General features: G+C 46.3%; 1 protein-coding gene across 1 annotated transcript in view; it reads right to left on the minus strand.

Annotated features, from left to right (window-relative positions):
* flt4 (fms related receptor tyrosine kinase 4) overlaps window positions 1-10,630 on the minus strand; it is a 57,379-nt gene extending 46,749 nt beyond the window's left edge. The window contains exon 1 of the mRNA XM_048232214.1: window positions 10,382-10,630. Within this exon, the coding sequence (XP_048088171.1) occupies window positions 10,382-10,439 (58 nt within the window). The 5' untranslated portion in view covers window positions 10,440-10,630. The remainder of the gene's footprint in view (window positions 1-10,381) is intronic.
* Window positions 10,631-12,199: the final 1,569 nt, after the last annotated feature.

Consider the following 12,199-nt stretch of genomic DNA (forward strand, 5'->3'; position numbering starts at 1 on the left):
AGGTTGAGAAAATAACCGGAATATGATTATGTTCTCAAGCGCCAGGGAGGAATTCTGAATTAGGCTGACCGAGGAAAGGACACTGACACCATGGTGGCGAACGCTCAGACGATAAATGTCTCAAATAGCTTGGATTTTTCGCTTCTGGCCTTGCATGTGTGTGGTGATGGGGGTGGTTGATTTGGGATGGCGGTTTTGACCCCCAACTGAACCTGCAGAAATTTCAGCCTATTTGACCAAGTGTGAAGTTTTATTTCCCACTTGCGCTCATTAAACAGTTGGCCAGTAGAAGGCAGGGGCATAAACAGCTTTAATTGAGGGGGCTGAATGCAAAGGAAAAGCCAGATCTGCATTCTCCAATCCTATATGCGTTCAAGCTCTCCATCTGACCTACATACTGGGAGCTCAGAGAAATGGGTCTAGCACCATGACATTATATCATTTCAAAGACGGTGGGAGTTTGGGGGTAGAGGGGGGGTTGGATGCGTGTAACGCAAAAGACAGCAATCAGTGTGATTTAAACAGCTGCGAGGCACAGATACATACATCCCCAGATTATCAACGTACTGTAAATCCTTTGGCAAAGTACACTGTCAGGACTGAGTTTGGGCTTCAGGCCATCTACAGTATATCTCAATTTCAAATGCTACACTCTTACTTTTCCAGACCATTCAGAGGAGAGTGAATGATGGATAACTCTGTACACCCATCCCTAAGAGGAAGTTATTCCTCTCTTTTTTTCTCTTTTGGACTCTAAGTCTTTCTGCCTGACTCTCTCTCTCTCTCTCTCTCTCTCTCTCTCTCTGTCTTTCATTCGATCTCCCTGGATACAGGGCCTTCCTCAGAGCATGGGGAAATGTATGGCTTTGTCATTAGGTGATTTGGGTGTGAAGAGTGTCAGATCTTGTCTGCACTGTTTCTGTATTTTTTTCCTGAAGGACTGAAGGAAGACAACTCTCTCCCTTACACATCCCCTGCTAACCCCCCCCCCCCCCCCACCACTCACACACACACACATACACACTCTTCTGGCTCTCATTTAAACACATATCTTAATCGCACCAAACAGTCCCTAAGCATTACTAGGTGATTATATGGATAAATTGGATACACTCTAGTGAATACTTGATAACACAGACCGGAAAATGTCATTGGCCATTTCCTAATATGGTTCAGTAAGCTTCAAGACCCGTTCATATATAAATATATATTTCATTCTTCTGCTCGGATTTGGCTTGTGACAGCTATGGATTCGTGTGTGTGTGCCAGATGTCAATCTCTTCCATATGGGTATACGATTCCACACTGACAAAGACCCTGTGTCTTGGAAGCAGCTTGGAAGTGGGAGAGGGTGTAAGCATGTGAATTTAATGTATAGCTTATAAACTGATATATGACCAGACATCGGAGAGCATAGAGTTCACCCACGGTCAGAGATGATAGAAATCACACATTTTTGAAGTGTTTTGCAAACAGGACCCTCAGGGGAGGGAAGGGGGAGCATGTTCTTTACCCCGAGTTTGAGATCATTTTTGACTCTGTTCAGTGCTGTCTCAGTGCAATTCGACCGTTTAAAAAACTGTGGAAAGTAAGCCTAGATGGGACATAGCTATATAGCATACACAGCTATGTTTAGCTTTTTTTAAAATCCAACTGTAAGCAATCCCTCATGTTTTTTTTTTCCTAAACCCATGTCTTCACAAGTCATAAATCTCTTACATAATCTCTATGGTAACACATCTACAAAATAAGAGCTTATGCGTTGAGATATTTATGTCCAGCAATGTTGTTTTAGAGCTATTTAGGCACCTCTATCTACCTTCAAATAAAATCAGTGGGTGATCAGCGGTCTCAGACAGGTCCCAAATAATCCCCTCACCACCTCAGTGCTTGCTGGACACTGAAAATAGCCAGTTACTCAAGCGCAGGCCCTGAGCTAATGCAGCCCACAAAGGCCTGGATGTGGGCGAATGTTTTGGAGAGCCATTACGAGCGAGACCTCGCTGACCCCTCTGAACAAAACGAGGGCCCTTAGGGCCATCATTAGGGTTTCACAACCCGTTTTCCGGTTCCTTCGTGATGTAACACTAAGAGCTTTGTGAATCTCACATCTGTAGACTAACTTACACATCGAAGATAGTGACGGAAAAACACAGCATCTCATGTGAATGTGAACTTCTCAACATATGTCTTCTCTTTAAGAATCAAGAATGACTGCAACGCAGAACTAAAGTGAAGGCTTTGCTGTCTTATAAATAGATGTATTATACTCCCTTAACGGAACACAAATGGTTATTTAGACAGACATGTGGCTTTCAGAGAGAGCATGGCTCTGAGGGGAACAATGTTTACTTAACATTAAATGGGTGAGTTAGAGCAGAAATGAGAGCGAATTGGCCTGGGTGTAAACCTTTCCTTAGGATGGGAGTGCACGACACCAAGCGAGAACCCTTGTGCACTGGGTGTGTCCTTATTTCAATATAAATGTGTCAATCACTACTAAACTATGGTATACAGTAATTTACAGAAGGGCCTTGGAGACAAGATTTATCATTACAATCTCCTAAACACCCCGTCTAAAGCCAGTGCTACATTGTATCAAGTGGACAGCAGCATTAAGAATGCATGGACAACGTGCATATGGGTGGTCCGAGAGCGTACGCTCTGAGTAATAATTTACACTGTCCACTAACACCACGCCCATCAGCCAATCGGTGGCCATCGTCCTCCAGTGAATTTGGCTTGAACCTAATTCTCTTTGATGAATAAAGGCAAGGCTTTGTAACATCCATTCGTCACAGCCGAGGAGGCCTGAAGTCAAGCTGTCTTGTGTATTTTGACATGCGAGTCGGCCGTAGACAGGAAGATAAATCATGTGCCTGCTCAGGTAGGGGGGCTCTACCATTCTCTCTCTCTCTCTCTCTCTCTCTCTCTCTCTCTCTCTCTGAGACACACAAATGCTGTTTTGCTTTTCCATGTGTGGTCAGAGGAACCAGAGGGGCCCGTCGCAAAGTGAAAGGATGAGTCCATGTGGCTGGCTACACACGAAAGGAAACGTGAAGGCTTTGATAGAAGCGGATACTCTCTCCCCATCCCCCCCTGCCCCACACACACACACACACACACACACACCTCTTATCCCACCGCAGCAACCCTCCTTACAGCCCCCGGGATAAATTTCCTGTTTTCCTGTTTGCATTTTCACCTCATCCCTTCCCACTCAGGAAAAGCAGTGAAAATTTGCAAGCCACATTTCCTTTCTCCATAGATGTTTAGTCTCTTTCAGGCTGATTATGCGCTGCTCTAAGCAACAATGCCATCAAAAAACCAGTAGGTCACCACTGACCAATACCCAAGGAGGAAGCGCTGTTGTACTGTATTTCTCAGTAAATCTTGCCCATTATCATTTCTTAAACAGGACTTCCAGTGCACTTTTACATTTGGCTGCAAAAGGTGACCAGAAGTAGCCTCTTTATAACTTGTGTCTCGTTGCCAGCACTCACAGCCACACCCGTCTAGTGCAGCGCACTGAGCAGGGTGGAATCTCCATACTGAATGCATCAATAAAGCTCCAGGGCTCGTTTTTAGCCTTTTTGCAGGAATCTAACCTCCACGTCTCCGTTCCCCTCAAGGAGCTACAGCTCACATAAATACTGCATTGGGTGTGTATGGGCGCCGTGCACAGCGGTCGTACGATCGAATGATGGAACGAAGCGCTGCGGCATCGTGCGTTGTTTATTCGCCCCGTTCGAAGCGCTGAGGTCAGGGCTGCTGAAGGGCAAGAGGAGAAAGGAGTGGACACGTTCCGCGCATATCGCCACCGGGGCCTTGTATTGCAGGAAGAGCCGCACCACTCCGCCATGACCTAAATAGCGGCCGAGTGAACTTTGCAGCTTTATCCTGTCGTCAGTCATTGACATCTGACCTTCTCTTGTCCGTCTCACCCAGGACTTGTTCTTGCCGCCTGTGGAATGTGTTCTTTGGCTCAGTTTCAATTTATTGAGGGTTTCTGTCTTTTCTCTCTCTCTGTCTCTCTTGCTTTCTCTCCCCTCCTCTCTCTCTCTCTCTCTCTCTCTCTCTCTCTCTCTCTCTCTCCTGTGTGCCGAGAGCTTTGCAGAGTGCCCCTGGTGGGTTTTTCATGAGTAGAGTTTTAGTGTTTGTTTGGCCAGGCTTTGATTGAAGCCCACCACCGAGGCGCCATCCAATACTTCAGCATTACTTCGAGCAACAGTGAAGCTTCAGGACTCCTTTTTAAAAACGAAAGCAACAACATGGCAGCAAGAAGCAGCTTCTGCAGTTGTCTCTCCGTGATAAGAGAGAGGCTCAGGGCAACGGATAAAAAACACTGCGATAATGGCACAAAACTACTGGATGCACAGCACTCCTTTCATCAGGGTAGAGTTCAAGGCTCATTTGCTTAAAAACCAAAAACTCTATTCCGCTTCTGCTGCATGAGATGACATCCTGAAATATGGCAAACTACCCAGTAATAATTTAAAATAACTTCCAAGAGGCTTTAACGATCCCCACCCACTTTCAATCCTTTCCACTCAAGGACTGCCTGAATACAAGCCATGCTTACAGAGCGCTCCAGAACTCCAGATTAAAATAGCTCAGCTTTCAGATTCACTGGACAAGACCGGATAGGGTATATATCCTGATCCAGAAATCTCCTATGGAAATATTTCGGTCACTAGCCTAGAGAGGAGGGGTGGGGAACAGCTTTTTGGACTGCGACGGGTAAAGTGGGACACGTCAGGTTTTTCTTTTTTTTTTTCTTCTCGATTTTCTTTTCTTTCTTGTTTCTTGCACAGAGCCGGGGCTGAGCTTTGACAAGGCCATCCACCACCACCTCCACCACCACCTCCTCCACCATCTCCTCCAACCACCCCCAGCCAGCCACACAATGTGTGCTGAGAGGAGGCTGAAATAGCTCCAGTGTCCGGAGGCCGGGCAGGAGGGCAGCTAGGCCACGCAGCAGACCTCCTCCCTGGGCTGTGGAGTCAGCAAAGTCCCCCGCTCCCCGTGGAACAGAGACAGAGAGAAAGAGAGAGAGAGAGAGAGAGAGAGAGAGAGAAAAGCACAAAAAAATGACAGACAAAAGAAAGGGTGAAAAAAGAGAAAGAGACACCGGTCGCAGAGTCCTCCTTCCTTTGGACTCAAGGTCAGGGGGGAGTCGCTTTGATTTTTGTTTCTGAATGCGAGGATGAACTCTAGAAAATGGCCGTGTGTGTATGTGTGTGTGCGTGTGTGTGTGTGTGTGTGTGTGTGTGTGTGTGTACGTGTGTGTGTGCACGTGCATGTGTGTCTTTGTGAAGACCTGTCTTCCTTGTCGTATGGCCTTTCTATTTCCTGTCTCTTGAGTGGGTGTGAAGTGCGCATGTTGTGTGAGTGTGTGTCCATGTGTGTGGATCAGAGTGTATGACAGTGTGTGTGTGTGTCTGTGTGTGTCTGCATGTAAGCCTGTGTGTGTCTGCATGATCTGAGTGTCTGTGTGTGTATGCGAGCATGTTTGTGTATGTATGTGTGTCTGGGTTTGTGTGTGTGTGTGTGTGTGTGTGTGTGTGTGTGTGTGTGTGTGTGTGTATGTGTGTGTATGTGCGTGTGTGTGTGTGTGTGTGTGTGTGTGTGTGTCAGTGTGTGTGTGTGTGTGTGTGTGTGTGTGTGTGTGTGTATGCGTGTCTGTGTGTGTCTGTCTGTGTGTGTGCATGTATGCGTGCGTGCGCATGTGTAGAGGGGTGGGGGCTGTCGGGGAGTATGAGTCGGATTCCGGTCCACTGTCCCCGTCCCTGACTAAATCTTCCTGCACCTGAGGCCGCCCGTCCGGCCGGCGGGCCCGAGGACAGCGTGTGTCTTCCTCTGGGCAGCTCCCGCTCTCGTCCCTGTCATCACATTCATTCACAAAACCATTTCCCCGCAGCAATCTGGAGCCCACAGGCACCCGCCCCTGCCTCAGTAGATGGCACTTAAGCAGCAGAAAGAAAGAGAGGAACAGAGATAGGCAGGGGGAGCGAAATAAAGCAATTTAACATCTCAAGACTTCAGCACTTCATCACTGCGGTGGAGTGCGGGGCTCGGAAAACAACAAACAGCTGTTTATTATTTATTTCTCTCTGCACGAAACCCGCCACAAATATAATCAGACTCCCAACTGACGATGTGTGTATGGGGGGTATTGTGTCGCTATGGTCGTGATCACTTCCTAAGTCATTATCTAATATTGGAGATAAGGAAAGGGAACCGAGCTGTGATAAGCAGGCGGACATAGAGTTGATGTGCCATACAGAACACAATAGCTCTGTGTTCTGTACATACACAATAGCTTCGACCAAAGAGGAGGTTGTATGTATGGGAGAGGTTTGGGGGGGGGGTGGAGGAGAGGGGATGGTAATGAAGACGGTGTTGGAGGTGGGGAAGAGGGAGTAGTGGGCGGGGGGGACTATAACTGGCAATTTCCTCAGGCCTTGCCAACTCTCTCTTTCCCATGAACCCTTGCTGACCTCCGATGACAAGGGGCACACACTATCACTGACCAGCGAAACCCAACACTCACCACCCCCCCTCGCGGCTCTTGCGGCATTCTGACACAGAACGCAACGCACTGGCCCCCACAGCAGAGCATGCTTCCCATGATGCATAGAGAGAGAGAGAGAGAGAGAGAGAGAGACATACGCAGACCGGCCAGGACACCAATATGTCTTTCATGAAGCTGAGCCATACGTCTGTGCGTGTCGCGGATGTTTGCGTCCTGTCTGCTGCATCTGCTCCCGAGGCTAAAGAACATCTGTCCTGATAGATCTCTCAAGACTTGAAGGATGAGAGTGAAGGCTGCAGAGGGGGCCAGTAAAAAGCAATCTGTGGAGTCAGTCGGTCAGAACCTGGACAGGCATGTCGGTGGGAAATTCAGGGGGGTTTGATGGACAGAGCTGGAGCATCTGCTTCAACTGTCGAAAAAGCTGAGCCCCGATTTCACGCTACGTTTCTGCGCATTGCTGTTTCATTCCACGTTTTGCTTGTGTTTTTACATGTTTTGATAACTCCTGGGTCACATTCTATACCAAGCCAGATGTTCGCCATCCGTTTGATCTATTGGGAGAATAGAGTACCTGGATTCCAGGCAAAACCATCAGAGAGCTGCTGTTTTTTTTTTCCTCCCTCAAATTTAGTTTTTTTCTCTCTCCATTTTCGTTTTCCCCCCCTCCAGCTTTATAGAGGTGACAACAGAGATCATGATGAGAGGTAGGTACCAGCCAGAGAGCTCTCGACAGCCCCTGTCCCCTAGATTCCAAATTAGGCTCATCGCCGTAGGCTAGGTGGCCACTTATCCAGCTAATATTTCCGGCGGGGTTAGAGTTGAGCGATTGGATCACCCTCGGCTGATGCAGCAGAGGGAGAGGGGTATGGAGTGGAGAGGGGGTGGTGGTGAATTTCCACTCTTCTCTCACTCAGAGCATTATTAAATTGAACATGCATTATGTCATTATGCTCGCTCCAGTCTGGAGATCTCTCTCTCTTTCTCTCATTTTCACTCTCTCTTTTTCTTTCTCTTTCAAGCTCATCTATAATTCCTCTTTCACTCTGTCATCCCCTCTCTCTCTCATTCTCTCTCTCTTTGTCTCTTCACCCACTCTCTCTTTTTCTCTCCCTGTAAACAAAATCTTGTTTTATTCTCTCTCTCCCATTCTCTCTCTCTCTCTGTCTCTCTTTGTCTCTCTTACTGTGGTCTGCATTCCCTAAAGTACACTAATGGCTGTCACACCTCAGGATGCGGAGAGGCTGTCTCTGAGGTGGATGCTCTCCAGATGGCGGCTCAGCAGCTCCACAGGAACACAGCAACCAGATCAGCAGGTGTCCTTCAGGAGGACAGCAAACTAAATGGCTGTGGAGACTAGAAGATGAACTACCCCTTCGCCCTGTGCGAGAGGAGTTTCTATCCAGGGAGAAACAGCGAAACACACCCCCACACACACACACACTCCCACCCCAGCTCACATTAAGACAGCCATATTTCATTTCTTTTCAAATGAGCGTCTGACTCACGAACACTGCTGCGTGTCGGCTCGCTGTCACATTGTGTTTGCCTTACATTTTACAGTGAAGTGCACATCGTTTCTCAAACCCAAGACTGCTAGGGATCCCAGCAGTGGCTGCTTCCAGATGCTAATCACATCGCATTTCTGAAAATCACTTTCTGCCGCGCGCACAAAAGGCAGCTGCCTAGAGCTGAATCAAAGAGAGTCCAGAACACCAGCCGTTTTTCAAAAGTGCTTTTCTCCGACTGCTGAAGCGAGTCGTGTCATACCCACAGAGACATCAGCTGCTGGATGGGCTGCTCCTCCTAAATGTCTGTCGTTACGTTACATTATGGGGTGGGGTGAGAGGGTGTGTGTGTGTGGGGGGGGGGTGCAGACATGGATGCAAAATATGAGGTCATTTTGAGCAGCGTCTGGTTTGCATTAGTTTGAGACGTCTCGCTTGGACACATGTGCTCCGTGTCTTACGGCGGAGGATGGCATGTGTTGAGAGAGACCATTCCCCTGTAGGGAGTCCTCTCGATCGGTGTTATGCTCTCCCCCTAGTAACGCCTACGCCTGAGCAAGCCTTGAGCCTTGATTCCTTCTCCAAGCCTCTCCGAGCCTCACACACTGACACCTGCAATGACTGAGAGTCACGCTCTATCTTTCTGTCATTTTTTTTTCTTCTCCATCTCTCCATGCGCCAGGCCCAGCAGTTGTTCTGCGGCCAAATCCCAAGTGTAAAGCAAAATTAATGTCTGTTCCTTTGGGCCTCTGCTGAGACTGAACCAGATACTCGGGGAGGGTCCAGCTCACAGACCTCACCGGTCACCCAGGAGCAGAGCACAACGTCTAAAATCCACCAAGGGGGCGTTTCACGCTTTTGTTGGCTTCACCCCGGCCAATCTTGATTTCAACTGGCTATGAACATCTCACTGACCCCCAGCTGCGAGTCCGATTTCAGCCACAGTGGAGTGGACTTTTCAAGGGTGGGAAAAAATTCCCCAGTGATCTCTGTGATCTTCAAAACTAGACTCCTGTTACAAAAATGTTTTCCAGTGATGGAATCCAGGACAATAGATGATGACTCCTGCTGCCAGGAGAAGAAATGTTAGTTCTGGAGATGGCAATGGACAGGCGAAAAGATACTTGTGCCAGGGGAGCGTTTAATACCTAGAGACCTCGCAGCTACCACACAGCTGTGCACACATTCAAGTATTGTTCGGTGCCATAAATGCCTTAGTGGTGACAGTAAAAGGCATAAAATAAAATGTGCAATTACAAGTAGACCAAAACACTGCATTGGCAGGTTACACCATGGACCGATGTGCCAGTGTTCTGAATGCGCCAGTCTATCTTGCTCAGATTCAGGCCCGGTGTTTGCTGTCCAAATGTGCTGATTGGATGAAAATCTTCAATCTATGTGGGCATCAGGTTCTGACACTCACACTTTACATTATCGACTAAAGCAGGACGACCCAACAGTCATGAGCATGAGCGGTCATGAGCGGCCAAGAGTTGGCTGGCCTTTTCCCAGAAACAAACCTCACCAGTCAAGTAGGTGGCTAGGTATGAACATTCTCCTAGGGAAGGGACTGAAGTTATCTGGATTATGTATTATTGATTGGGGGCACTGAGGTTCACATTAAGGCTCCCTCTAGTGCTGTTCAAAGAAACAAGACAAACAGCTGAAGTGAGTGTGACTAATTCATCTGGTCCTGCACCATCACTCTGTGGCTGGCGCCAGAGTAATCTCATTTTTCACTTCTCAAAGTGCCACACTAAGCTCCATGCAAAAAAGGGGTATAAACACATTAACACTCTAGTAAAATGAAATAACGGGCTAGAGTCAATGATTCAGAAAATGTAATAAGAGAGTGAATCTGAATGCATAGAGCACAGACCTCCCCTGCTGCCAAGTGAGTATAGGCTACAAAGTTTACCATCCAAGTTGAGCAAAACAGAATGCTGAAATGGATGCACTCATGAAAAAACTACTTTGCACTACCAACCACAATGTGAAAACAGATCTGAACAACAGATCCATTACAGGACCACCAGGTCAAGTTTTAGCTCCTGAAAAATCAATCATACAGGCTATATTTCAACATAATCTTGTCGAACGTAGCAGTTAACACAATGATAACTTTCTCTCAATTAGTTACAGGCCTTCCTCAACATTATAGAAAGGTTTATTTATTTGTAGCCTAGTTGCAACATGCTAACATAAAGTGTATGGATCTGTCAAACTCCAGAATAACATTAAAACTATGTTGCGTTTTGATAGCATGATTTGGGGAACGTTCCAGTCCCACGCAGGACTGTCTCGCAAACTTTTGCTTCAAACAGTAAACTTTCACTCTTACCTGAGGCATAAGCGATCCCAATCCAAATCCGACAGAAAATTGTAAAGTCTCTCTTCATTTCCAGATTTCCCAGTCCTCGAATGATTAGATTTCTTGAAACAAACTCAGTGTTTTGATGGTGTCAAAAACGCAGTAAAGAGCGGGAAAGTGGAAAGGGGGAAAGTAAGTAACTCCGTGCATGGACAACCAGGTGAGCTTCACTGAAGCGCTTCTATCTCGCTCTCCCTCTCTCTCACACACACTCACTCACTCACTCAGATCAGTCTGGCAATGGAGTATGTGTGAATTGTCACGCTAAAAGAAGTGCGCTTTTCCTGCGGCGAGGATTCATGAGGATCGGAATGGATCCACAATGATTTCCTTTTCCCTCGCTCGTGACTGGAAAGCGCATCCACCCCTTGCCTACAGATGCACTGTGAAGTTGCTAGCAATATCCAAAAAGTTCTTTATCGACAGAAAAAAAAATCCTTTCTCACTCTGCGGGAACTGTCAGATCAATGGATGAATTTTCATCGGACATCTCAATCTAGACGTAAACGATTTCACGTGCATAGGCTACAACTGCCAAATAAATATGTTAAGTGTTAACAATCTGACACATTGTTCAACTTTTCTGAATTCTTGTTCGCCAAGCATGCACCTTCCAGCGTTTGGGGTATTTAGGCTATCATTTAAAGATTCAGTAAAATATTTTCTTTTTCTTTCTTTTGGCCTGTTCAAGTGGCTTTAAGTGCACATCTAACAAAACAAATTTGACAGATTTTTCTCCTCTTGTCTAAACTTTCAACAATCTCCCTACACAGATGCCCAGAAATTTCTCTCTGACTTCTTAAAACTGCGAATAAGAAACATGTGCGTGCGCATCTCTGTATGGCCTTGGTGAAAAGCCCGTCGTTTCCAATTTACGTTTAAGGAAACAAAACCAGCCTGAAACATAATTCTGTAAGGACATACATGTGCAGATCCACAAAATAACCTGAACTAAGCTCTTTGTGTGTGGTGTGAGAGTGTGTGTGTGTGAGATAATCAAAAATACAAAACAGCTGATGTATTTTTGTGGGCAGAGGACACTATTTTAGTCTGTGGTTACAGGCTACTAATGAAATATCACCTCTTAAATGTTGATAGTCTTCTCTGTCATATTATCTCTAGTTTGTGAGGTTCAAAAAAGACATTTGCACTAAAATGGTCCTGTTGCAATCAACAACAACGAGGGGATCTTGTCTTGGAACCTTGCAGAGAGAGGGGAGTGTCTTGTACTTTGTGTTCAAACCAAGCTGTGCAACATCCTCCATAGCGCTTCCTCAGGCTCCCAGTGAGCTGGATAAAAGGCTGGAGAAGGAACACAGTCTGGTTCGTCATAACTGTGAAGAATAACAAGTGAAAGTGCATGTTTCAATATTATGTTAGGCCGTGCTTGTTTGTCCTCACCTTGGGTCTGGAGCCCTCTCACCCCAAACAAGCCATTGATGCCTTTAACTGGATACAATTAAAAATGCCTGCTGCTACTGAAAACAAAAACAAGGAACGCTGAGCAAAAAGAAACTTCCCCTCTTGTTGAACAGCGGAGGAGTAAGGAGTCACCCACTGCATTTATTGTCTATGATACATATTATGTTATATAAAAGACCAAGTATTGTAGTCATCATTTTTACTAACACATTTTAAATGTATACCATCATTGCAGTGCCACCATGACCACAACTAACATCAAATATACAATAATACAATAATAACAATGAATGGCCTATTGCAATGATTTGTTAATAACATGCAATAATATTATTATTAATGGTAGTAATAACAGCAAGCATGTGC

Source organism: Alosa alosa, chromosome 21 (assembly GCF_017589495.1).
Source record: "Alosa alosa isolate M-15738 ecotype Scorff River chromosome 21, AALO_Geno_1.1, whole genome shotgun sequence".
In the NCBI taxonomy this organism is placed as follows: domain Eukaryota; kingdom Metazoa; phylum Chordata; class Actinopteri; order Clupeiformes; family Clupeidae; genus Alosa; species Alosa alosa.